Consider the following 27,118-nt stretch of genomic DNA (forward strand, 5'->3'; position numbering starts at 1 on the left):
AAAAAAAAAAAAAAAAAAAAAAAAAAGGAAGAAAGAAAGAAAGGATTGGAAAAGGCAATAAAACGAAAACAACAACATGGTTGATCGAGACATACACCCCAGGAGCAGACGGGAGAGGGAGATCAGTGGGGATAGAGCCACCGTGGAAGTCCTTGAGCGTCATAGTATTACCACTGACTTTCTTCTTCGACATCGCTCCGAATGGAACCCTAATTTCTTCTCGAATTCTTCAAGTTCTTCTGGTAGATGAATTGACAGAGATTTAAGTAGGAGAAAAAACGGTGAAGAAAAAAAAGAAGAGGAAGAGAAAGCCCGCAAATCGCTAGAGATGAATGGGTGTTATTGCACTAATTTTGCGTATCTCTCTGTTGATTGAACTGCAGGCGGGGCTTCCCTTTTCCTTCTCACTGCTCTCTCGCTCGCGGACCAGAGAGGATCGCCTTCTTTCTTTTCATGTCGTTCGATTGGTCGAGTTATTCTGACTCGCCGCCCCCTAGACCGTTTTGGACCGTCCGATAAATAAAATCGGCCCAACAAAGATACTCCCTTAGGCTACGGCCCAACTTTATGTGGCTGAGATTCTTTTGTTAAGGGCCAAGCCCAACATTAGACAATAATTCCAACATGCTTGAACCGTGTCTAAATTTTTTAAAATATTACTAAATGTAAATTTTTAATAAGATTTATTAATTATAAAATAATCCAACTAAGATTATAAAGTCGTGTATGCAACCTTTTTTTGTCTCGTCTTTACTTCCAAACATGTAAGACTCGAGTAGGTCGGTTCGGTTCCCAAATTGAAGACCTTAAAAATTGGGTTAAACCAAAACGATCCAAGTTAGGTATGATTTTTAAGCTCAGCCCATGTTCTTTTATATACAATTATCCAAACGAAATTCAGCTTCTCGTTCTATTCTTCATTTCTCTATCGTGGTTCTCTTGCTTCTTTTTCAATCGTTCCAATTATTTGTGAGTTTTTTTTTTTTTTTTTTCATCCTTAAGTAAATTTTTCTTCTTATTTTTTTATTATTATTATTATTTTTTAATTTCGATAAAAAAATGAAAAAATGTAATTTTGTTTTAATTCATTATAGTGATTTCAAATAAGATACACCACCCCAGAGTGTTTCAGGGTAGTAATTCTCACCCATTAGAAATAACTCGGATATGTTTATTGGTATCAGAGCCATGCCCTAAACTTAGCCGTGTCAATAGATTGACAAATCCTTAAATGTCGAACAAAGAACTCCAAAAGGAGTCAAGCCTCCTCGAAGGTACGAAGGCAGTCAAAAATGACTAAGACTCCAAAGGAGTCGAGCCTCGATTAAGGGGAGGCGTGCTTTGTTCGAGGGGAGGTGTTGGATGATGAAAGTCCCACATCCCCTAATTTAGGGAATGGTCATGGGTTTATAATCTAAGAATACACTCTTCATTGGTATGAGGCCTTTTGGGGAAGCCCAAAGCAAAGCCATGAGAGCTTACGCTCAAAGTGGACAATATCATACCATTGTGGAGAGTCGTGTTCGTCTAACATGGTATCAGAGCGAGGTTAGTGTAGGTTATCTGATCTCTTGGAATCCTTAGTATGCTCTGTGGTTGCAGCTCTGCCTGATCTTCCACATCAGAAACGATTTCTTGAGATTAGTGGTGAGTGAGTTTCTTTTGTGTCGTGAGAAGTCTGTGACTCTGCAAGTCTTGTGTCAAAAGAACTTGTTTGGTATTACTGAGGTATGGCCAACACGATGAGTGATTTCCAAATCGTTGGAGGAATTAAGAAACTCAACAACAACAACTACAACACGTGGGCAACATGCATGATGTCCTATTTACAAGGACAGGATCTTTGGGAGATCGTTGGCGGGTGTGAAACTACGCCGCCAGAGGAGGATTCTAACGACGCCTTGCGCAAATGGAGAATCAAAGCAGGCAAAGCAATGTTTGCCTTGAAGACCACCATCGGAGAAGAGATGTTAGAACATATTTGGGATGACAAGACACCGAAAGAAGCATGGGACACATTCGTGATGTTGTTCTCAAAGAAGAATGATACGAGACTACAACTTCTGGAGAATGAGTTGTTGTCAATTTCACAACGTGATATGACGATTGCTCAGTACTTCCACAAGGTCAAATCGATCTGTCGGGAGATTACTGAACTAGACCCAAAGTCCGCCATTGTAGAATCTCGAATGAAGAGGATTATAATCCACGGATTGCGACCAGAATATCGAAGCTTCATTGCTGCTGTACAAGGATGGCCCACTCAACCATCACTGGTAGAGTTCGAAAATTTGTTAGCCAGCCAAGAAGCCATGGCTAAACAAATGGGAGGCTTCACGTTGAAGGGTGAAGAAGCACTCTACACGAGTGAAAGTCAGAGCAATAATAGGCCGTCTACCAGACGTGGATACAATGGTGACAAAAGAAGAAGCCACCAAGGGATTGCACAACCTGAGAGAGCTCAGAAGAACGACAACAAGAGTTTTCAAAGAACGAGATTTGGTGGTATTTGCTATAACTGCGGGAAAAAGGGCCATATGTCTAGAGATTGTTGGTCCAGGAAAAAGACCATTGAAAACAATGTGGCAATATCCAAAAAGAAGATAGAAGATGAATGGGATGCAGAGGTACTATGTCCCATAGAAGAAGACGAGCTAGCACTCATGGCGACAATGGAAGACCATATCAACTATGAGAATGACTGGATCGTTGATTCAGGATGTTCAAATCACATGACTGGCGATCAGAGAAAATTGCAAGACAAGAAAGAGTACAAAGGAAGTCGTATGGTACGTACAGCAAATAACACACAGTTATCAATTGCTCAAATCGGCAATACGACAATCATGCCTGGCAATAAGTCTGATACAGTGTCGCTACATAATGTTTATCATGTACCGGGTATAAAGAAGAACTTGTTGTCAGTGTCACAACTAACAACATCAGGAAGCTATGTCTTGTTTGGGCCAGAAGATGTAAAAGTTTATCAAGATGTTAAGATAATAGGAAAGCCGACGATAGAAGGACGAAGAGTGGAGTCTGTCTACGTTCTATCTGCAGAGTCTGCCTATGTTGACAAGACCCGAAAGAATGAGACGACAGATCTATGGCATGCAAGATTGGGACATATTAGCTACCATAAGTTGAAGCTGATTATGGAGAAATCTATGCTCAAAGGTCTACCACAACTGGAAGTCAAAACAGACGTTGTCTGCGCTGGATGTCAGTATGGTAAAGCTCATCAATTACCATACAAAGAGTCAAGTTTCAAAGCAAAGAAACCATTAGAGTTAGTTCACTCTGATTTGTTCGGCCCAGTCAAACAAGCATCGATCAGCGGAATGCGGTATATGGTGACATTTATTGACGACTACTCAAGATATGTGTGGATTTTCTTTATGAAAGAAAAGTCTGACACGTTCTCAAAGTTTCAAGAATTCAAGATGATGGTCGAAGGAGAAGTAGGAGCGAAGATTCGTTGTCTACGTTCAGACAATGGCGGAGAATACACGTCAGATGAGTTCGATCAATATTTACACGAGTGTGGGATACGACGTCAATTTACATGTGCCAACACGCCACAACAAAATGGTGTAGCAGAAAGAAAGAATCGACACCTTGCAGAAACCTGTCGAAGCATGTTACACGCAAAGAACGTTCCAGGAAGATTTTGGGCTGAAGCTATGCGAACTGCTGCCCATGTGATCAACAAGCTTCCTCAACCAAAGCTAGGGTTCGTCTCACCATTTGAGATACTATGGGATATGAAACCTACAATTAGTTACTTCCGAGTATTTGGCTGTGTTTGCTATGTATTTGTGCCTGACCATCTACGTAGCAAGTTTGACAAGAAAGCAGTCAAGTGTGTATTTGTTGGATACGACAATCAAAGAAAAGGATGGAGGTGCTGTGATCCAACAAGTGGAAAATACTATACATCAAGAGATGTAGTTTTTGATGAAGCATCTACATGGTGGTCCTCGGAGAAGAAAGTCTTATCAGATTCAAACATTGAAGAAATTCTACAACAGAAGCTGGGGGAGCAAACTACACAAATTCAATCAAATTTCGATGCATCTGAAAATCCAAGCGACATTGATATTGACAAGCAGGAGGTGACTCAATCAAGCGAATCTGATAAAAATGAAACAACACATCAACAACTTAGGCGATCAAATAGAATCCGAAGGCCAAATCCTAAGTATGCAAATGCAGCTATTGTAGAAGATAGAGTTTACGAACCAGAGACATATGAAGAAGCATCACAAAACTCGGTTTGGCAGAAAGCGATGGAGGAAGAAATTATAGCCTTGGAGCATAATCAAACTTGGGAACTAGTGCCAAGACTAGGAGATATCAAACCCGTCTCTTGCAAGTGGGTCTATAAAATAAAGCGTCGACCGGATGGATCAATCGAGAGATACAAGGCTCGACTCGTGGCTCGAGGATTTTCTCAACAATATGGACTAGATTATGATGAAACATTCAGTCCAGTGGCAAAGATTACTACCGTACGAGTTCTGCTAGCACTCGCAGCAAGTAAAGATTGGAAACTGTGGCAAATGGATGTGAAGAATGCCTTCTTGCACGGAGAGCTAGACAGGGAGATTTATATGAACCAACCAAAGGGATTTGAGAGTGCAGCTAATCCTAATTATGTATGCAAGCTTAGAAAAGCTCTTTATGGACTGAAACAAGCACCGAGAGCTTGGTATGGTAAGATTGCTGAATTTCTTACCCAAAGTGGTTATTCAGTTGCGCATGCAGACTCAAGCCTATTCATCAAAGAAAGAGAAGGAAATTTGACAATTGTGTTGGTCTACGTGGACGATTTGATTATCACCGGGGACGATGAAAGAGAAATTTATCAAACAAGAGAAAATTTATCAATACGCTTTCAGATGAAAGAGCTAGGAGAGCTTAAACACTTCTTAGGCCTAGAAGTTGATCGCACAGATGAAGGACTGTTTCTCTGCCAACAAAAGTATACCAGAGACATGCTTCAGAAGTTCAACATGTTAGAGTGCAAGCAAGTTTCAACACCGATGGAGATAAATGCCAAGATTTGTGCACATGAAGGCAAAGAGTTGAACGATGAAACAACGTACCGACAACTAGTAGGTAGTCTTATCTACCTAACTTTAACTCGACCTGATATCTCGTATGCAGTTGGGGTTATGAGTCGATACATGCAAAGTCCAAAGAAGCCTCATCTGGATGCAGCTCGACGGATCTTGAGATATATCAAAGGTACAATCGACTATGGTCTTTTGTACAAAAGAAGCAAAGACTGCAAGCTAGTTGGATACTGTGATGCTGACTATGCAGGAGACCACGATACTCGGAGGTCAACCACTGGGTATGTGTTCAAGTTTGGTTCGGGAACAATTTCTTGGTGTAGCAAGAGACAACCAACAGTATCATTATCAACTACAGAAGCAGAGTATAGAGCAGCGGCTGGAGCAGCCCAGGAAAGTACATGGCTAAAACTCTTGATGGAAGATTTGCACCAGAAAATTGACTATCCAATATCACTTCTTTGCGACAACCAATCTGCGATTCGCCTTGCAGAAAATCCAGTGTTTCATGCTAGAACAAAGCATGTGGAGGTGCACTACCATTTCATTAGAGAGAAGGTCCTAAAGGAAGAAATTGAGATGCAGCAGATCAAGACAGATGACCAAGTGGCAGACTTGTTTACAAAAGGGTTGAATACTAGCAAACATGAGAGCTTTCGCTGTCAGCTCAACATGATGCAGCGAATGAGGACTAGTGCTGAGGGGGAGTGTTGAAATATCATCACTAGCCCAATAGAGTCAAGCCCAATAATTGTACTAGCCCAATAGAGTCAAGCCTAATTGTACGAGCCCAGTATATTTATTTTAGTAGAGATTTTAGGAGAAAGAGATGTAGATATTTTAGGAGAAAGATTCAATTTGTTAGGTCTAGATTCAAATCGGTTAGGTCTAGATTTAGATTGGTTAAATATAGATTGTTTACTCTTAGTATAAATACCCCCACCCTACCTAGGTTATTCATCTAAGAAATCTAAAAACAATAAAAAGCAGAAGTATTCTACAGAGTGTCTTGTATTCTCTTCTCGATTGGTCTTAATAAAGAGAGCGAGTGTTTCCCACAGTGAGTTGTGTTCAACAATTCTCACCCATTAGAAATAACTCGGATATGTTTATTGGGTTCCTCAACAAAAAAACGAGTGCTAAATTTTTCATTTTTATGAAAAATGTTGTCTTTGGGACACTTCTTCCTATGAAACTAGTTTCTGAGTGAAAACATTCCAGAAAAAAACATAAAAATATCAATTTAGAGAGCGAAGTAAATGATAAACTATACTAATATTTCAATCCGTGAATGTTTGTAGTGGTAGGAACATGAATTTTTGTGAAAAATAGTTTACAAAAAAAAAAAAAAAAATGTCAATTACAGATTCTCACGGCACACTTTAAATTCTATTGATATATGTCAAGTTTTCAAGAAACTGCTCAAGTTTTAGCCAAAGTAATTGAAAGTTGTTTACCTAATTAGGAGATTTATAAAGTTAATTATTCATTTTATTGCCAAGATTTTAAAGAAATAATACTTTAAAACTAGGTAATTATAAAAAAAAAAAAAAATGACCCCATCAGAGATCTATTATTTCTCTATAAAATGTAAAAAAATACAATTATTTATTAAGCTTGAAGAATTTTAAAAATTAAAATAAAATGCGAGCGTTAAAAAGATTATTCAATCTGTTGATGGAGTAGTCTCAGCTGGCGCTGGTTTAACACATATGGGAGGATTTTGCTTTCCAAAAATGTTCGGTTTCACATTTGACACAATTGGCTCTTCTTTACCACTATAAGTGAGGTCAATATCAGCAACTTCCACGTCCTCACATGGATTGCTTTTACTGCAAATAAATTTGATTGCAGCCGAACTAGCAGATGTGCCCCTGATATTCTTGAAACTAACTTTGCTAATCTTAATTGTTGATGGAATGGGAGGTTCAAAATAAACATTAATTAATATTTGTTCAAAAGATAATGAGTTGGAATCCAACACGGTTCAATTTTAATCCATACCTTTCGATTGCATTAATTCCATGGACAATATTCTTGAGTTAGTAACACTAACCATTTCAATATCTTCAAAATGCATGTCAGAGGCGGGGTACGAGACGACAGAATCTGGCCATGATTTGATCCTGACACCATTTGTAGTACCGATTAATTTGCATTTCTTCACTGTAACTCCTACCACTTCTTTTTCAGTTTCATACTTGCCCAAGCTGCCTTTGCTAATGCCATGTCCCGGTCCGCAAGTAACGTCACTAATAGTTTTTTTTTTGTTACGGTATCCTACAGATATACAATCGTCTCATGTTGCGATTATGGTATTGAGAATGTTAACTTCTTTTGAATCACCCAAGTGAATTCCATCGGTGTTGGGACTATGGTCTGGTGCAGTAATGTTAGGTGATCGAAGATAAGATTCTTGCTGGCCAAAACATTGATATGAAAATTCTTGTTATCCAATGAAGTTATGTCCTTCACTATCGAATTTGTGATGAAATTGAACTTCAAATTCTACTCGTTTTAAACAAACAAAGAAAACACACTCCGGTATTAAAACATATAATGCTAACCCAATTATGAGTTCTTTTTTTATAATTAAATTAGTTTGGGCATTTACCATGGGAAGCTTTTTGCATATTTTCTTTAGGTGACAATCATTCTTTTCCCAACCAGCCTTTCCTTGGCCATCGAAAACTCTAGTACCTCACTAAGTCAAATGATCGACATATTCCATAACAAGCAACCCATCTCCTTCCGTGTCGGTAGGAGAAGCTTGTAATGTTCCTTCAATTTGAAGCTCAATAGGACTTTTACATGGACCTTTGAGCCAGGATTCAACTAATTGATAAATTCCTGTTGGAACCAATACTTTACTTGGAGTAGTCGACGCACATGCTTCCTTCCATGCATCTGCTAAAACCGGTGAATTCAACCATTTCATTTAAGAAAAATATTTTATACAAAATAAAAATTTAGTTTATCAACTTAAACAATTGTATACATACTTGAGTAATATCAATATTAGGTTTGGCACAGAATGTCTTAACATCGAAAATACTGGCAGTAGCATCGGATTGACCACTAGACACCAACAACAACAGTATTGATATTAATGTCATAAATTTTTGATATCAATCCCATACTTTGCCTTAGTTTTCTTTTGGTTCTAACTTCCCAAACTTCTTAATCAGTTTGAATGCATTCATCCAACTTAAATTCTCTTTATATACAAAGAGAAAAATACCCCATTCCCAATTCTCATTAACTAAATTTGTTAAAAAAATCAATATGTGGTTGAAGTTAATCTCTTGTGGGTCTATAATTGGCTTTTCCATAAACCTTGTACGACTCCTCCTTAACCTGATTAATTCCTTAAGAGATAAACATGCATATCCGTCTATAGAATTGCATCTCCAACCAACCATTAGTATAAAACATATACAGTTAACTTAACTATGTCAATATACTCCTGTGTCGAATAAATATTTGTAAATCTAGAAGGTATAGCTATAATGTAAACATGTGGTAGATCTCTATTAAAGAATAAACGTGCTTTAGAGAAAAAGAGAATTAAATCGATAGTGGTAGACGAGGGAGGCTCAATATAACATTAGTTCAAGCGGGTATGTTCACAAATAATTTTACATCACATCAGCAGAAAAGCTGTTGCTCTAACCAATCTTGGCGAGGACATCGTTGAGGGTTGACACGGTCTGAGCGTAATACTTCTCTGCTTCTGAGCTGCTCTTGATCTTTGCTGCATAATCCAACTGCAAGTTGCCCATTTGATGGTGGGTGGGCAAAGAAAACGTCAGAAACAATAGAACAGACGTGTAATTGAATCAATGCTAAATTTTGGAATACTAACGTTGTTGATGTCTTGGAAGAGCTTTCCAGTGAGATCCTTAAGGGCTTGCTTCTCTTCCTTGGGCTTGGCAGAAATGATTGTCTTGAGATCATAACGGAGGTACTCTGCTTTGAGACGAAGGTCATCGCGGACGAATGGCCAAGCCTTTTTCTCTATTGATTCCTTTACATTAATGATGTCCTTGGCTGACTCTTTCGCCCTCGCCACCGCCATCTCTGGGCTTTGTGGTTGCAGGAAGAACCTATCTTTAAGTGGCAGATCCAAATCCCTTGCCTGGTCTGAGTTCAGAGTCCCAGCTGCAACAATCAAAACATTGCCATCAATTTTGTTTGTATATTTTTTTAGTGCAATTTACGTGAAGTTGTTTTGAGCTTCCCAAAAGGCTTTATTGAGACTTTTTCATCCAACACCTCCCCCTCAACGTACATTTCCCATTTTTTCGAGGAGGCTTGACTTTGATACCGTATTAGACGAACGACTCTACACAATGGTATGGTATTGTCTGATTTGCGCATAAACTCTCGTGACTTTGCTTTGTTGATTATAAACTCATGATCATTTTCTAAATTAGCAGAGGTGAGATTTCATCTTTCAACCAATTTGATGGAACTTTTTCAATAGAGTCCAATGATTACGATTAATTTAATGTTTATTCACTTACGGAGTCCACCGGAGGGAGGGGGCGGGGGGCCGAGCTTGATGGGCTTAGCATCAGCGAGAACGGCTTGAACGAACGAGGCAGAGGTGACACCGGCTGCGACCAAGCCAAGAACGGCCCTGCGACTGGTCTCTGGCTCAGCAGGCACTTGCTGAGCTCTGATCATCAACCCAGACCGGGGGACGGAGGGCCGGCTGCTGCTGCTGCTGCCACCCACACTCAATCGGGTTGAGCCGCTAATTTGAAGGCTATCTTCCAACACAGCCTGAGAGGAACCGCAGAACCCTGCCATTGATGCCATTTCTTCCACCACCAACCTTTGGAATTCCTTTTTGTTTATGTGAGAAACAGAGTCGTTGGGGACGCCACCTTATCTGCCATTCACTTGGATAAGTTGGATCTGGTTTGAACCAATTGTGTATCAACACGTGTTAAGTGATTCTTCCTCTTTGGATTGGATAGGTTCCCGCATGGACAACTAAAACTTCACCACGTGGACTTCACGAAATCATATAAAACATTATTCATATTATTTAACTTCTTCATTTGTCCACTAATTTATGTAAATTATATTTTATATGGTGCTTGTAACGTCAATTTTCATCCGTTAGTTTTATGAAAAAAATTCAAAATTTAAATAAATAATTATAGTGGATATTTTATTTTTAATTAACTTTATTAATAATTCAATAAAAAACTAAATTAACTGTTAACTTCGATATAACTTAAGAACTGAAAGATTTTTTTTAGCATTTAAAGTTGAATTTTTTTAAAACCCTTTCTTAAAGCTTTTGCTCTTAAATTCATGAACATAAAAAATTTGTGTCAAGTATGTGTTAAAATTTGTTCGCATAATCGGATAAAAACATATATATTTTTAATGTATTTTATTAAAGGTGGGAAATAATTGTATTTATTAGGCCTGAAAAGGAAGTAAGGCCCAAAATAAAGAGCCCGGCCCAAATGAGTAACGTCTCTATTGCGGAGCGCGTTCGGCCGTACCGCCAATTCAAATTTCAAAATCTTGTGTGCCCTTTTTTCCCCTCTTCGACCCGAGAGACACTGAACCAGATCTCAACGTTCCATTTTGTCTTCCTCCACAGACTCCCATAGCTCCTACAACTGTTCATCTTTCAAATTTCCGGCGCCAATCGATATCTTCCACCGCCGTTGGGCTCATTTTGGGAACTATCCAGGACTTCATCGGTTTGATCCTTTCTGGATTTGAAGAAAGATGGCATCTAGAAACCAGAATAGGCCCCCTCGCAGTCCAGCTGTTAGTCGACACTGATCTTTGATATTGTTCTATTTGTTATGATGATAGGAAAATTAGCAAATACAACTTCATTTCTTCTCGTCAGGCTGTCATAATCGAGGGTTTCATGATTACTTCTTTGTTTATTTTATATTGTTGTACTAAGAACTAAGAGCAAGTTAAAAATGGTTTAGTTTCGGAGCCCTTCAAATCAAAATTGTATTGTATTACTTACGTCACGACTGTTTTCTGAAACAATCATGCAGATAAAGGATGTTCCAGACGATGTTCCATTTGACAAACGGAGGAAGATTGCAGCTGGAAGAATTTTAGGGCCTGCAGCTGGTGCCCGAGGAAGACAGCCGTTTGTAGATGTTAATAATAGGCAGGGGGTTTCTGCTAATGATGCGTGTAGCACCGAGGATTCTGAATGTGGCACTTTGGAGTTCACAAAAGAAGAGATTGATGCGTTGTTAAGTGAGAAGTTAAAGGGGAAGAAATTTGATCTGAAGGTTGGATGACTGACATTTTTCTTCGAGCAGTTTTTTTAATAATTGAACTTTCTTGCATCTTCTTGTCCAAAACTGTTTTTCTTAGCTGATATTAGACTTTCATGGCACCAATTTGTTAGGGGAAAGTTGATCAAATCACTGATCATAATAAGAGGCTCAAGCATTGCGTAAAATGGTTACAACAAATCGAGGAAAGCCATGTACTTGAGGAGGAAAGACTTCGAACTGCTCTGGAATCTGCTGAGAAAAAATGCTCTGCTATAGGTAATTCTACGGTGTTGGCTTTCTTAGGCTCTTACTGCTGCCAGATAATTTGATATATATTTTGGAAGATATTAACAAAGAGGAATCCTATGTCATATTGTACCACCTATTTTTCAGAGTTGGAACTTAAAGAAAGAGAAGAGGAGTACTCTTCCACTATTTCAGTGCTAAGGAATGATGTTTCATCGTTGGAAGAGAGATTTGCAAAAGAAGAATCACACAAGTTGGTAGGTTTATAGACTGTTCATGCTTACTGTTTCTTGTTTGCCAATAGTTGTTAATATTCTTTTTCCCATTCTTTAGGATGCAATCGAGTGTCATAAAAGAGAGAAAAATGCCCGACTTGCGGCCGAGAACTTACAAGCTTCTCTTAGAGGTGACCTCGAGAAAGCTCTCCAAGAGAAATTAGCCGCTGAAAAGAGGGTAAAATAGCTTATATTGGAGTTTAAATGATTTTTCATGAGCATTTTTTTTTCAAGAATGGATATTTTCTTAGCTGATTTTTGTTGTAGTTTGACTTACAAATTCCAATCCTCACTCCTTGAAAATTTACAGCTTGCCTCTAATGAAGATTTGTACAAGAGGGCACAAGAGTATAATATCAGTCTTCAACAGTATAATAGTAAACTCCAAGCTGATCTTGATACGACCAGTGAGTCACTCAAACGAGTAGGAATGGAGAAAATGACAGTTGTGGAGAACCTTAGCACACTGAGGGGCCACAATAAGACGCTGCAGGACCAGTTAAAATCTTTAAAAGTAGGACGATTCTTAATCTTTGAGCTGCATGACTGTTTTTTCTTTTCCCTTCTCTTTTTACTCATGGAACGCGGCTTGACAAGATTTTCAAGAACTTGTTCTATCTATTCACCGATTTTACTTTTCCCCATGACCCTTTACAAGTAATGGGGGTGCAACCTATATCCTAGTGTAGAAGTTCATGTTTGTGTGAAATTCTTTCAGTAGTCTTTTGTATTTTGCTGCAACAGTCTCTGTCAAGAATTGTTATTAATTTCATGGCCTGTAGAATAAGTGGCAGTTGATTATCTCGTATAGGCTTCATTAGACGAGGCAGTGAAACAAAAAGATTCGTTGACGAATGATATCAAGTGTCTTCGTGAAGAGCTACAACAAGTGAGAAATGATCGTGACCGTCTAACAAGTCAGGCGCTGGCCTTGGCCGCCGAAGTGGAGAAACTTACAGAGGTCAGCGGTAAATCATGTAATGAGTTGGATAGCCTGACAGTTAAAGCAAATGCCTTGGAGGTAAAGGCCATACCTATGTTTACTGACTGAAGTTCTTGGCATCTCAATTTTTTTTAAAAAGAAACCTTTTCTTCCCTTCAGGAGACTTGCTCTTCACAAAGGGAGCAAATACGTGTGCTTGATCACCAACTAACAGCTGCAAATGAGAGATTAAAAGTAAGTGATAGTTATTCATGAATTGCTTGCTATATTGTTTTTGTGGAACATACTTTTCCTATCTGAATTAAATGTTTCTTTTTTTTTTTTCTAATCCCTTAAAAATATCTTTTTTTCCTCATAGATGGCAGATTTATCTGCTTTCCATACAAGGTCAGAATATGAAGAACAGAAAAGGTATATCAGTGACCTACAAAGCCGCCTGGCAGATGCAGAGCAGCAAATTACGGAGGGAGAGAAGTTGAGAAAAAAACTTCACAATACAATACTGGTAACGCTCATGTGCTTACTTCTGTTGGTTTAGGTCATTAGGTTTGAGGATTGTTTGGTGTCTCACGTACGATAATTAAGGGGAAGATCATGGGTATATAAGCGAAAGACACTATATTCATTGGTTTGAAGCCTTTTGGATAAACCAAAAGTAAAGTCACGAGAGCTTATGCTCAAATTGGATAATATTATACCACTGTGGAGGTTAGTTGTTCTTAAAATGGTATAGAGTTATTACTTATCCATGCCAATAGTATTCTCAAGCGTCGAACAAATAAATTGTGAGTCTCGAAAGCGTAATCATAGCAACTTAGGAGTCGAACAAAAGATTTACTTTGTTCGAGAGTTTGAGAGAAGGAGTCAAGCCTCAATTAAGAGTTGAAAGGAAGTTATTTTAGGGCTCAAGAAAAGAAGGCCTTTCGAAAGGCTCTATAGTGTTCTTAGTTTCTCTCCTTGACTAAGGGGGAAGGGATGATCATGGAGTGTCAGAGAGAGACACTAGGGGAAGTTTTGTTTGTTGTTCCTAAAAATGAGGTGGTTAGCTTTTAAATTTATTTTATTTTATCCATGCACAGGAATTAAAAGGGAATATTCGTGTATTCTGTCGAGTGCGACCCCTGCTACCAGATGATGGTGTAGGAGCAGAATCCACAGTTATTTCTTATCCAACATCAGCGGAAACTCTTGGCCGGGGTATCGATTTGTCACAAAGTGGTATGAAGAAATTCATGTTTGTGCAGCAATTCGTTAGAACTGAACTTTTATATTTGCAATCAACGCATGATGTATTTGCCTGCGATCCGTATTGACTAGAGGCTAATCTTTTATTCAATGTAATTATGTTCTTAACAGGGCAGAAATATCCCTTCACATTTGACAAGGTGTTTAATCATGAGGCTTCTCAACAAGATGTTTTTGTAGAAATAACCCAGCTGGTGCAGAGTGCACTGGATGGCTACAAGGTAACGTTTCTTCCCTCCCTTTTTGCGATTCCTTGTGAATAGAGTGCTTCAGACTATAATGATGCGAGAATTATTCCTCTTCTTGTTCCTCCCTATTTTCTGCTTAATGATATACCACTTCTGATGCCTTGTTGAAAAGAAAACTTACCGACCCGGTATTTTGTCAGGTTTGCATATTTGCTTATGGTCAGACAGGATCTGGCAAAACTTATACAATGATGGGAAGGCCCGAAGCTCCAGAGCAGAAAGGGTTGATCCCACGATCTCTGGAACAGATATTTCAAGCTAGTCAATCCCTTCAATCTCAGGGCTGGAAATACAAAATGCAGGTAAAACAAACAATCTTATTTTGATCATCAATTGTTTTCTATACTCTTTGTAGTCCCTTCTAAGCAAATGCTTATTGTAGGTTTCCATGTTAGAAATATATAACGAAACCATCCGTGATCTACTGTCAACACATCGATCTAGCGGTTCTGACATAACAAGGACAGAAAATAGTGTTCTTGGTAAACAGTACACCATTAAACATGATGCAAACGGGAACACACACGTTTCAGATCTCACCATCGTCGATGTCTGCAGTATGAGAGAGATATCTTCACTCTTACAGCAGGCTGCCCACAGCAGGTGTATTACTTTGAGAACGATAACTTGAACGCTGAAATTCTTTTTCCCTATATAGTTTATGTGCAAATTAGAGGATCAGAATGGGCGACAGAATTAAATGTGAATTGGATTTGATTCTCAGGTCCGTAGGAAGGACTCAAATGAACGAGCAGTCATCAAGAAGTCATATGGTATTTACACTGCGTATATCAGGCGTAAATGAGGTAGGTTTCCTTATAATCCGCACGCATGAACAGTTTATTTACAGTATGTATCAGCTGAAATTTTTCTTTCACTTTCCCAGAGCACTGAACAACAAGTCCAGGGGGTTCTAAATCTCATTGATCTCGCTGGGAGTGAACGGCTTTCAAGGAGTGGGGCAACTGGGGATCGGTTGAAGGAAACACAGGTTCTCATTCCTTTATCCTAGTGTCTTGCAATTCATGCTAACCTTCAGAACGATATCTAACTCTTTTCTGCAATAATTATGCTCACTTCCATTTTTCCTGACTATATCATCATCAGGCTATCAACAAAAGTTTGTCGTGTTTGAGTGATGTCATATTTGCGTTGGCTAAGAAGGAAGACCATGTCCCGTTTAGGAACTCCAAGCTTACGTATCTTCTCCAGGCATGTGATTTCTCCAAGTCTTTTGATCTTTTACTGGTCTACTGTTAGCTAGACACTGGCCATATTCATGCCTAGGCATAGATTCTAACTAGTTTGTGTATGTATACAGCCATGCCTAGGCGGAGACTCAAAAACTCTGATGTTTGTGAATATCTCCCCCGACCCATCATCTGTTAATGAATCACTTTGCTCCCTTCGGTTTGCGGCCAGAGTGAATGCGTGTGAAATTGGAATCCCTCGCCGGCAAACAACCATGCGACCTGTGGATTCCCGCTTGAGTTATGGCTAAAATTGAGTTAGTTGTACCCTGCTGCATTTGCATACATAAATCTTATTTGTGTCACAGAGTTCTAGTATTACACTTAGTGTTGTAGATGTTTGGTGTTGGGATCAACCACTAATTTGTATCAATATCAGGCTTAAAATCATCAGGCTGTGCGCTTTTAACATGAGTTTTTAATTCTTACTTTTCTGTACAACAGGTTATGGTTTTATGAACCTTAGCATAAATATCTCATATTTCTAATTCTAATCCTTCGTTCTGTACTTTGTAAATGATATTGATTAATGTTTGATATCTATTTCTTATCATTCGATATCCGAATATATCAACGGATATGATCAATCCATGTTGAGGATAATAATGCAAAGGGATTAGGAAGATCTTCCTGTACTATTTCAAAGCTTAGCTGCTTTCTTGTGAAGCTAGTGAAGAATCAAATCAAATCATATCAAACAAGTTGGATAAGATTAAATTAAGAGGTGGGGTCGGATTCGTAACCAAAATTTTTGCAATGTTTATCTCGTATAATCCAATTGTGCAAATGTTTAGATTACAACGAATTTCCATTATCAATCGCTGAAAGACTTGAAAGATTCTGAATTGCTAAAAGTGGAGATGGAGGGGCAAGAACAGTGGTGAAGGATTAGGGTTTGTGAAATTATTGTCTGGCTGGAAGATCTTGAGTATATAAGTAAAAGATATTATTTCACTAGAGAAGCCAAAAGTAAAACTACAAGAATTAAGAATGAGTGTGAGATCCCTTGGAGAGGAGAAGGAAACATTCTTGGTAAGGGTATGGAAACCTCTCCCTAACGCTGTTTTAAAATTATGAGGCTGACAATCATACGTAACGGGTCAAAACAGACAATATCTACTAACAGTAAGTTTGAATTGTTACAAATGATATCAGAGTAAGACACCGAGCAGTGTACCAGCGAGGATGCTGGCCCCCAAGTGGGGTGGCCTGTGAGATCCCACATTAGTTGAGAAGGAGAACGAAACATTCCTTATAACGATATAAAAACCTCTCACTAATAGACGTGTTTTAAAAACCGTGAGGCTGACGACAAACAAGCAGTTGGGCTTGTCAGTGATACCCATTTCAAAGAACTTCTACTCTGAATAGCATTTCAAAGAACTTCTACTCTGAATAGCATTGTTAACCATCGAAGTGTTTACAAAGAAGAAACTCATAACTGATGGTATGGTAATGTATGGTACTCAGATTGACAAGCTTGTGGGTGCCAATCCAGAAGAGATGAGGAAAAGGATAGGCGCATATGTCGAGACCATACATGTTATGGCTGTGGTTTTGGCATCAGATGGAGACAAGTGCTGGCGTGGCTCTTGGTTTTTGTGGTTTATAGTCTCTCAGATCATGTAAATTCAAGTTGCTGAACGGTTCAATGAGATCTACCATCATGTTATCATCCTGGAGTAGTGAAATTTAAGGGAATGGATTCTGGGATTTGGTGTCTTGATGCTTGATTCCCTGTTGTCTTCTTCATATATCATTTCTGGAATACCAGAGCTTTCATTCAACAACATCTTCCATGCCTGCCAAATCAACTCTCTTTCTCACTTTTTACCAGAAAACTTCCACGAAATTGACTGTTGAATCAAGAACTAGCACAAATAAAACATGACTGTTGAATCAAGAACTAGCACAAATAAAACAGACTCGCAATACTTAAACTCGAAAGAAAAAGGAGTGTACCTGCTAAGCTCACCCCTAGTTAATATTGTCTTTTTTGAATCGTTACATATCATCGTCAGCCTCACGGTTCTAAAACGTGTTTACTAGGGAGAAGGTCTACCCCTACTCTGACCAGTGTCTCGCAATGAGAGAACCATGTCGAAGGAACTCGGCAGAGTGACCCCGTAACTTCGGGAGAAGGGGTCAGTAATTAGAGTATCAAAGCCACAACTGATGTGGGACTTCACAATTGGTATAGGCCGAACAGGACTATATCTATGGGTGGTGAGCTTGGGTTATTACAAATGATTTGACAAATATCTACTAATGGTGAGCTTGGAGCTGTTACAAACGGTATTAGAGCCGGACACCGAATGGTGTACCAATGAGGAAGCTGCTCAAACAAGGTGGATTATAAGATCCAAAGTCGGTTGGAGAAGAGAACGAAATATTTATTATAATGGTGTAGAAACTTACCTCGGGTCTGCGTGAGCGAGAGGAGAGAAGTGGATCGTGGCGTTGGGAATTTCAAATCCCAATTCAAATCCCGTCGGATGGTTAAGAATTGAAATGTAGAAAGGGAATGGGGAGTGTGTGGGCCTAAACATGGGAAGCATCACAAAATATTGTAAATCTCTGTGTTTACTTTATTTTGTTTGTTGGAGTGTTAGCGTTAGTGGACCAGTTGCAGTATGCGATTCTTCTTCGATTTTCCCTCCCCACTCTTTCCTCAGATTCCTTTAACCATCTCTACAAATTTCCCATCGCTTCCTCAATCAAACCAAAACCAATTTCTTCTTCCGCAATGCATATGTTCTAGCATTTGCCATGGAACACGGCTCTCTACGTTCCCCCCTGTAATCCGAAATACTTGTACCCGCGATTTTTGAGAGATGGCATCGTCTGAATTCACGGATTGGGTGTTCGATTACGGCGCGATTGAGGACATCCCTGTCCCCGGCGGCGACCTACCTTCACTGGATCTTCCTGCTTTCACTTTGCCTTCTCGCGATTTCACTGCCTCCTTCAGGTTTTTCTTTTTTCGCTTTTGAATTTCTTTTTGGTTGATTGTATGTCGTTGATATGAACACAAGCAGCACTCTAAATCACCGTACGTCTCAAATAAACTATTCAAACTTAAAATGAATTGATATATTAAATAAAAATTGAGCTTAAAATGTAATAGTTTAAGTCCACTCGTAAAAATTGTTCATTTTAATTTGTTGCCTATATTGTCAGCATCATGAAAAGGCGTTCTAAAACCATGTAATAATGTTTCGTTCACTTTTCCAAGTGTGGATGGGATTTTACAATCCACTCCTTGGGGGCTAACGTCTTCATTGACACACCGCCCCTCCAACCGATGTGAGATCTTACCATCCACCTCCCAGTGCTTGCTCTGATATTATATGTAACAATCCAATCTCACCGCCAGCCGATAGGGTTCTTTTTAGACTTTCACTTTTAAGTTTTCCTCAAGATTTTTTATTAAAACGCATATATTAGGGAGAAATTTTCACACTTTTACAAGAGATGTTTCATCGCCCTCTCCAATCAAAGTGGGATCTCACAAAAAAAATGTCGAATAAATTTCAAATGGACCTATTGAAATAACTTTTGAAGTTTAGAGACCATATGACATAAACTTTACTTAAAAGTTTAGAGACTAAACGTGTAATTTAAACTTATATCTCGGGAAAGAACTCAGTCTTCTTAATGTTTCAGGGCAGATTTTGATGAGCAACTTGAAATGCCAGACGACATAAAGGAATCTGGATCCAGAAAAAGGTGAGCAGTTATTGATTCCCAACTTTAGAGGACAATTAGCATCATTGTTTATGTTGTAAAGCTGTGGCATTGAATTTAAGCATATTGGATATGCCCTTTCAAGAACATGGTAGTGTTGTTACTGTTGACAGGATGAGCAGCTCTGGATCAAATGCATTTGGGTCCAAGGCACATAAAGAGAAAATGCGAAGGGATAAACTAAATGACAGGCATCTAAATTCTATTACATTCATTGTTTTCGCCATTCTCGTCTCGTCTCGGCTCTGCTCCATCCCGACCTCATGTTTTCTCTTTGTCCATTAAAGGTTTCTGGAATTGAATTCCATCCTCAATCATGGAAGGCCTCCCAAAATTGACAAGTCTGCTATTTTGGGTGATGCAGTTCGAATGATCATACACCTAAGGGATGAGGCTCAGAAGCTTAAGGAATCTAATGAGACTTTTCTGGAGAAGATCAATGAAATGAAGGTGGACACGAGACCGTTCGAGTATCGTATTTTGGCTGAGTTTACCGTACCTCTTTAAACTGGCCTCTTTAATTTTATTTCTTTTGTGTAGGCTGAAAAGAGTGAACTACGAGACGAGAAACAGAGGCTGAAAGAAGCAAAAGACAACCTTGAACAGAAAATGAAGGCGTTCAATACACAACCAAGCTTCTTGCCTCACCCTCCTGCATTTTCTTCTCCAAATCAGGTTGTTGGAGGCAAGTTGGTACCTGTGATCGGATATCCCGGAGTATCGATGTGGCAGTTCATGTCTCCGGGCACCATCGATACATCGCAAGACCACGTTCTTCGGCCACCAGTTGCCTGAGTTGTCGGAGTTCATTACTTCACCGGCTTTGCTTTTGAATGAGAGGATTCCTATGTATTTTCAAGATAGAATTGGCTGAATATCTGTTTTGTTAAACAAGTTTCTGCTGATCAAAATCAATGCAGGTCTGCTACAATAACGGTATTCACCAATTCTGGAATCTTATTTCCTTTCTTCATCTTCTCCTTCTGTTTGGGTTCTTGCCCAACTGTTCTTCAGCAGCTGACATTTCTGTAGAGATTTTGTGAAATAACCAACTATTTTCCTCGTCTTCCAAAGACGTCTAAAAGGAAGAACTTTTTAGATCATCTTGATGACAGGTCTTAGGATTATGAATTTCAAAGATGATTGGATTAATGTCAGCTGCCACAATTCTTGTGGACTATGCCCTTGGGTCTGATTTATAGCGATACTAGGAACAACAAACTACCATAATATTATAATATTGTGCATTTTGAGTATAAGCTCTCGTAACTTTATTTTTCGTTTTTCTAAAAGACCTCATATCAATAAAGGACTCATGATACCGTGTCAATCATTGGATATATATATTATATAATACACACACATGACTGCCAGTGGTTTCATTTTTCAATCATTTGTGACTTTGAAAAGTTTAGCAAAAAGTCGAGGGGTTTCATTTCAATTTGGGGTCACTAGTTGCCATTGAAGACCAGTTGGAAGTTGCACCATTTTCAAGCCGTCACCTTTGACCCATTCTTAATCAACAAGTTCTCTAAAATAGACTAACTAACGTGGATATAACTCAGAAATGGACATGTAATTTAGACCTTGAGTTTCATTGTGACCTTGAGATTGTCCACGCATTCGAGAGGCAGCACTGTTGACGAAGAAGGCAGGTTGAGAGGGCGTTGGCAAAGAGAAGGACCCATTGTTGAGCATGAGAAGCACAGTGCTCATCGTTGGCCTCGCAGCTAAATTTGCTTGAACACATAACAATCCAATATGAATGCATCTCCCCATTTCCGTTCTTGACCCATTTCTCAAGCAAGGATCAACAATATCTAAAGCATTCCCATTCCCCCAACTTCTCCATGCCTACAACACCAACATTTGACAGTCATCATTCATATGCATCTACTCACACTGACACTCAAATGAGCTAACACTCGATACTTACAAGGCTGACGAGACTTTCTTCGACCTCCTTGTTGGTTTGAGCTCGATTATTCTTTTGTCCACTCACGATCTCTAAGATTAAGACGCCAAAACTAAACACGTCTGATTTCACTGAGAAATGACCGTTCCATGCATACTCTGGAGCCATGTATCCACTGATGATATAAAACTAATTTCATTAGTATCTCCCTCACCAAATGAAATGTAGAATTTAGTTGCAGCTACTTACAAAGTGCCCATGATTCTTTTTGTATGTCCTTGGGTTTGATCATGATCGAATAGTTTCACAGTGCCGAAATCTGAAATCTTAGCATTCATCTCCTCATCTAATAAAATGTTACAAGCTTTGAGATCTCGATGAATAATTTTAAGTTGAGAGTCTTCGTGGAGATATATAAGTCCTTGAACAATGCCGTCTATGATATTATACCGAGTCTTCCAATCTAAATGCTCACGCTTTATGGGATCTGCATGAACATATTAATATCCAAAGTTAGGATCATTGTTAGAGATTTCCCAGAAATAAAGTAGGAGAAGCAGAGTGAAGTGTTACTAAATAGGAATTTCTCAAGGCTGGAGTTCTCTACAAACTCATATATGAGCAGCCTTTCATGATGTTTGAAGCAGAAACCCAAAAGCTGAACTAAATTCCGATGTTGAAGCTTTGCCACCAACAAGATTTCGTTCTTGAATTCATCATCTCCTTGTCTTGAGCCCTGAAACAGTCGTTTCACAGCTATACTTTGTCCATCGGAAAGCCGACCCTGTCGATTAATTACATGAAATGGGTGCAATCGGATATCAAATACTCGTTAAAACTTGGGATTGTTAGGAACCACGACTCTCCACAATCTATGATATTGTCCATTTTGAGCCTAAGCCTATTCTTTACCTTAAATTCAGGATCATTTCCTAAATTAGCTAACGTGGGACTCAATTACCTTATAAACAGCTCCAAAGCCACCTTTCCCGAGTTGATTTTCGTCCGAGAATCCATCAGTTGCAACTCTAATGATGTCAAAATCGAACTGCAGAGACTCTACATTTGTAACTTCATCTTCAGGCAGATCTGTGGATTAAAAGTTTAAACAAACACAGCCATGAATCCTGTTGTGAAATGAAAATGGGGTATCAGCAAAAGGGGTTTTAGCTTTACTTTGAGCTGAATAGCTCCTTGGCTTTCTTTTCTTTAAGAAGATGCTGATGATGATAAGGGCGACAGCAGCTATGATAACCACAATGAGAGGCACAACAATGAAGACGACTATTCCAGATGAGTTTCCTGGAAATAAAAACAGGGCACTCTGTAATGAGTTAAGAGATAAAGAAAGAAAAAGAAGCGAATATAACAGGATGAACTGTAAACTACCTTGCGGAGTGGTAGCAGTTGTGTTTGGTAAATTAAGTGGTGGTGGCACTGACTCCGGCCGATTCTGAATGAAGGGATCGATGTCAAATCTAATATTACAACTGGGTCTTCCAACTCTCCCGCCCATCTTCCCATCACAACAATCTCGAATTTGAGCAATAGCACCAAGCAGGCAGTTGGTGCAATCATTGGCAGACAAATCAGGAGTGCACTGCACAGCCCCAAAAATGGGCCAGTAATTGGGAATTTCCGCGTCTCCATCGGCAAATTTCAGACGAGAATCACCCGCTGCAGCTTCGGAGGTGAGTTGCTCAAGCAAATTCCTGGCCGCCTGAGTGAACCGTTCTGGGTCTGAAGCATTACGAGTTCTCGAGGAAAAGACAGCAGGGGAAGGCTCCATGACGCCGAAGATGGAGCGGTCGGAGTAACGAAACATACACTCGTCGTACCATCCAATAGTCTCAATCTGGGTGGGACAGTTTTTTATGAGAAGGGTTATAGTGTTGTTGAGGCACGTTTGGCAATCGTCTGGCCCGACGTCTCCTCTGCACAGACCAATAGCATTAGCTTCGCGGTCATGGCCGTAAGAGAGGTTGTAGAAGCCGTAGTCGATTTGGCGGTGGGTGGTAAAGGTGGAGAGGAGGTGATCAAGATTGGCTTTGTAGGTACTGTCAGCGGTGTAGTTACCTTGTTCATTTTGGCAATTATAGTATTCGAAATCTGACTGACTCGTTGCCATGCGTTGCCAAGTAATGGATACCAAGAAAATCACGAAACCCAGAAAGAGGGAAGGTGAAGAACACATGAATCTTGGCCAAACCATTTGCTGCTTTCAAACAAAGTCGACTGACCTAAACTTGAGCTCCATTGATGAAGTTATTTATGGTAAGAATTGGTCAGCAGGGAGTGAAATTCACGGCTTGGAAATGGTACCCCAGCTTCCGATCGGTCTTCATGGCCCACCCATGAAGACCGATTTGCCAGACTTTTCAAAGTCAATGACCCAGACAATGAAACCACTGGCTAAACAAGCAGCCTTACATTTTTTTATTCACCTTTAACCTCAAAATTTTAAATTTTATGTACTTTTGATTGATGAACTTTAAAAAATTCCTTCTCTCTCCATCCACGGCCACCGCCATCCTCCATCGACGCTTGGCCTGGCCTCACGATTTCAAGGCTTTGTGGAGTAACAAAGTAATGGGTGGTTCAAGATTTATATGTTCCATTACTCTGAGTTTGTTGTTTTTGGCGCTGATTGGTCACCCTCTGGCATTTGCTCAGCCAAGATTGTTACACTTTATCTGTGTCGACGGAGGCAATAGCAACCATACAACTGATGGGGCTGCCTACAAAGCCAATCTAGAACACCTCCTCTCCACCTTCACCACCGACCATCAAATTGAGTATGGCTTTTACAACTTCTCTTACGGCGGCGAAAACAGTGCATACGCAATCGGACTCTGCAGGGGGGACATTTCGGCGGAGGCTTGCCGGGGATGCCTCAATAACTCCAGAGATATTCTCCTTACACGGTGTGAGATCCAGAAGGAAGCGCTCGGATGGTACGATGCCTGCATGCTCCGTTATTCCGACCGCCCCATCTTGGGGTCCATGGAAGTTTCACCGCCCGCCTTTCTGTGGAACACGATGAAGGCGTCGGATCCGGAAGGATTCACCCAGGCCGCCAGGAATCTGATAGTGAGTCTCATAGGCCCAACCTCGGCCGGCGACTCCCGTATGAAGTTTGCGGTGGGGAACGCAACGCTTCCAAATTTGCCCACAATTTATGGCTCAGCGCAGTGCACCCCAGATTTGTCTCCGCGGAAGTGCAACGAATGCTTGTCTGGGGCTCTGCCTCTAATCCAAGATTGCTGTGATGGAAAGCGAGGGGGTAGGGTTCTTAGACCCAGTTGTAATTTTCGATATGAGACCTACTCTTTCATTCAATCGCTGCTGCCGCCGCCGCCGCCGCCGCCGCCCACCCTCTCGCCCTTTCCACCGCCACCATCCCCTCCTCTTTTACTTCACAGAACCACCAACGGTAATGCTACTGCTTCCACTTCCCGGAAAATTGCTCTGTTCCTCCCTCATTACCCTGAACTACTCTGTTTTTCAGGAAACAAAAGCAGCTACTCTGCAACTTTCATAGCTATCGTTGTGCCTATTGCTGCTGTTGCAATTTTAGCATTAATGATCAGCATCTACATCTTTCTGAGAAAATGTTGGCCAAAACCCAGTGGAGAAAACTGTAAGCTAATCAAATTAGAACTATTTTTGGTTTCATTATGGAATACTGTTCTTATATTTTGCGCCGACAGGTCAATCCGAGGAAGAAACTACGACAGTGGGGTTCTTACAGTTCGATTTCCACACCATTAGAACAGCAACAGATGAATTTTCAGACGAAAACAAACTTGGGGAAGGTGGGTTTGGAGCTGTTTACAAGGTAATAATGAACAGCTTTCATTTTTATCAATAGCTCGCAGTCGCCGGCGATGAACTTTTTTCTCTCTGTCCATTAACAGGGGAAGCTTCCAAACAAACGAATCGTAGCAGTCAAACGGCTTTCTAAGGTTTCAGGGCAGGGAGATGATGAATTTAAGAACGAACTCCTTTTGTTATCTAAGCTTCATCATCGGAATTTAGTTAGGCTTTTGGGTTTCTCCTTCAAACAAAACGAAAAGCTTCTCATTTATGAGTTCTTGCAGAATGGAAGCCTTGAAAAATTCATTTTCGGTACATAATTCTTCCTCAATTTTCAACATTTCTTCATTAAATTATATCTCTAATCACTAATCCTTCTATACCCAGATCCTCTCAAGCGCCAAACTTTGAATTGGGCAATGCGCTACAAAATCATACAAGGCATCACTCGTGGACTCATTTATCTTCACGAAAATTCACGAATCAAAATTATTCATCGAGATCTTAAACCCAGTAATATTTTGTTGGATATAAACATGAATGCTAAAATTTCAGATTTTGGTACCGCAAGATTATTCGCGTCTGAACAAACTCGAGATGATACATCCACAATAATCGGCACTTTGTAAGTAGTAAAGCTTTTATACGTGCAAGTTAACTTCGCTTTACATTAAATTTTCTACTACTAATTCTTGATCTTGTTTGTGAAATTTAAGTGGATATATGGCTCCAGAATACGCAAGACACGGTCAATTCTCATCAAAGTCGGACGTGTTTAGCTTTGGTGTTCTAGTTTTAGAGATTGTGACTGGACGAAGAAATAACCGAGTCAATAGCTACAACGAGAATATCGAAGATCGTCTTATAAGCTCCGTAAGTATAGTGTATGAGAATAACCATTAAATTGGTTTAGGAGTTTGTAAGAATATGAATTGAGTTGGTGGATGCAGGCATGGAGAAACTGGAGGGAAGGAACAGCGTTGAATATTGTAGATCCTTGTGTTGAAATTCGAAGTGAAATGATGAGGAATGAGGCGACAAGATGCATCCAGATTGGGTTACTCTGCATTCAAGAGAAGGTGTGTGAAAGGCCAACAATGGGTACCATCCTTCTCTTGCTTAACGGCGACTTGGCTGATTTTCCCACGCCCTCACAGCCTTCTTTCTTTATGAACACTAAGAACCCCCCAAGCTAATACCTCTTACTCTGTGGAATCATCGTCAACACTAATTATCTTAAATTGATTTGTTTCGGGCTCGTTGTTTTAACGATTTTCTATCTTTATAATGTTTGGTGATGATTTGTATATGCAAACCATTGTGGTATAATTGACTTGACAAAAGTACATATCATAGTAGATATTGTCTGCTTTGACTCGTTACATATCGTCGTTAGTTTCACGGCTTTTAAAATGCATCCGTTAGGAAGAGGTTCTTACACCCTTATAAGGTAGGTTTCGTTCTCCTCTTTAATCTATGTGGGATCTCACAATTCACCTCCCTTGAAGACCCAATGTCTTCGCTAACACACAGCTCATTATCTAGCTCTGACGCTAATAGATATTGTCTGTTTTGACTTACTATGTATCCCCGTCAACCTCACGATTTTTAAAACAAACATCCTTAATGTTTTGTTTCCCTCTTCAACCAACGAGGGATCTCACAAAATAACACTTGCTTGAATTATGTTTGGAAGAACAAAATTCAAACATGATGATTTTTTCATTCAGACTCGAATTTCGATCAACCAACGTGAGATCTCACAACATGACAATGATGAGAACACTTGATCGAATTATGTTTGGAAGAACAAAATTCAAATACGTTGATTTTTCTATTCGGACTTAACAAATTGGAGGTATGACTAAGTGGCTAAAGGCATTTGGTTTACAAGAAGATTGTATCACGGGTTTTCATCTCCCTTCCCTCACGGCACTGAGAAAAAGAACTTCTCGACTTTTCATTCAATATTCTAAACCGTTTTCGTTCAAACAGAATAATTTTGTTGAAAGTGGGAAGTGATAGGACATTTAAAGTGATGAACGTTCATAATCTAACGGAAGTTGAATTGAATTGA

General features: G+C 39.7%; 6 protein-coding genes and 1 pseudogene across 7 annotated transcripts in view; 3 read left to right on the top strand and 4 right to left on the bottom strand.

Moving 5' to 3' along the window:
• LOC111495432 overlaps window positions 1–460 on the bottom strand; it is a 4,804-nt gene extending 4,344 nt beyond the window's left edge. Inside the window, exon 1 of the mRNA XM_023145476.1 lies at window positions 96–460. Coding sequence (XP_023001244.1) covers window positions 96–193 — 98 coding nt within the window. The 5' untranslated portion in view covers window positions 194–460. The remainder of the gene's footprint in view (window positions 1–95) is intronic.
• A 6,284-nt stretch (window positions 461–6,744) lies between these two features.
• LOC111495458 lies at window positions 6,745–8,216 on the bottom strand (annotated as a pseudogene).
• A 306-nt stretch (window positions 8,217–8,522) lies between these two features.
• On the bottom strand, window positions 8,523–9,940 carry LOC111495474 (oxygen-evolving enhancer protein 3-2, chloroplastic-like). Of its 2 annotated transcripts, XR_002720305.1 has the most exons (4): window positions 9,605–9,940; window positions 8,944–9,239; window positions 8,673–8,845; window positions 8,523–8,635 (listed from the first exon to the last, which is right to left on the bottom strand). XR_002720305.1 is itself a non-coding variant. In XM_023145534.1 (3 exons), the coding sequence occupies exons 1-3, from the start codon at window positions 9,900–9,902 to the stop codon at window positions 8,747–8,749; spliced, it is 693 nt and encodes a 230-aa protein (XP_023001302.1). In that variant the 5' UTR covers window positions 9,903–9,940; the 3' UTR covers window positions 8,670–8,746. The 2 variants fall into 2 exon arrangements, 1 of the variants encoding a protein (XP_023001302.1); XM_023145534.1 differs by lacking the exon at window positions 8,523–8,635 and having other exon boundaries at window positions 8,670–8,845.
• Window positions 9,941–10,655: 715 nt separating this feature from the next.
• On the top strand, window positions 10,656–16,080 carry LOC111495420 (kinesin-like protein KIN-14C). The gene is made up of 17 exons (XM_023145461.1): window positions 10,656–10,877; window positions 11,123–11,368; window positions 11,488–11,632; window positions 11,750–11,859; window positions 11,936–12,055; window positions 12,188–12,391; window positions 12,689–12,898; window positions 12,980–13,054; window positions 13,179–13,325; window positions 13,900–14,038; window positions 14,177–14,286; window positions 14,454–14,615; window positions 14,696–14,916; window positions 15,038–15,119; window positions 15,200–15,304; window positions 15,421–15,525; window positions 15,635–16,080. Exons 1-17 carry the CDS (start codon window positions 10,836–10,838, stop codon window positions 15,812–15,814), a joined length of 2,403 nt encoding a protein of 800 aa, XP_023001229.1. The 5' UTR covers window positions 10,656–10,835; the 3' UTR covers window positions 15,815–16,080.
• Window positions 16,081–18,151: 2,071 nt separating this feature from the next.
• LOC111495473 (transcription factor ILR3-like) lies at window positions 18,152–20,462 on the top strand. Its single transcript, XM_023145532.1, has 5 exons — window positions 18,152–18,534; window positions 19,230–19,292; window positions 19,424–19,501; window positions 19,598–19,760; window positions 19,851–20,462. Exons 1-5 carry the CDS (start codon window positions 18,398–18,400, stop codon window positions 20,103–20,105), a joined length of 696 nt encoding a protein of 231 aa, XP_023001300.1. The 5' UTR covers window positions 18,152–18,397; the 3' UTR covers window positions 20,106–20,462.
• Window positions 20,463–20,720: 258 nt separating this feature from the next.
• On the bottom strand, window positions 20,721–23,555 carry LOC111495428 (putative receptor-like protein kinase At4g00960). The gene is made up of 7 exons (XM_023145471.1): window positions 22,615–23,555; window positions 22,402–22,527; window positions 22,187–22,314; window positions 21,799–22,009; window positions 21,475–21,712; window positions 21,247–21,400; window positions 20,721–21,164 (listed from the first exon to the last, which is right to left on the bottom strand). The coding sequence occupies exons 1-7, from the start codon at window positions 23,435–23,437 to the stop codon at window positions 20,856–20,858; spliced, it is 1,989 nt and encodes a 662-aa protein (XP_023001239.1). The 5' UTR covers window positions 23,438–23,555; the 3' UTR covers window positions 20,721–20,855.
• A 143-nt stretch (window positions 23,556–23,698) lies between these two features.
• On the top strand, window positions 23,699–26,485 carry LOC111495425 (cysteine-rich receptor-like protein kinase 29). The gene is made up of 7 exons (XM_023145469.1): window positions 23,699–24,658; window positions 24,734–24,865; window positions 24,936–25,063; window positions 25,143–25,353; window positions 25,429–25,666; window positions 25,758–25,914; window positions 25,992–26,485. Exons 1-7 carry the CDS (start codon window positions 23,710–23,712, stop codon window positions 26,235–26,237), a joined length of 2,061 nt encoding a protein of 686 aa, XP_023001237.1. The 5' UTR covers window positions 23,699–23,709; the 3' UTR covers window positions 26,238–26,485.
• Window positions 26,486–27,118: the final 633 nt, after the last annotated feature.

Source organism: Cucurbita maxima, unplaced genomic scaffold, assembly GCF_002738345.1.
Source record: "Cucurbita maxima cultivar Rimu unplaced genomic scaffold, Cmax_1.0 Cma_Scf00021, whole genome shotgun sequence".
NCBI lineage: Eukaryota > Viridiplantae > Streptophyta > Magnoliopsida > Cucurbitales > Cucurbitaceae > Cucurbita > Cucurbita maxima.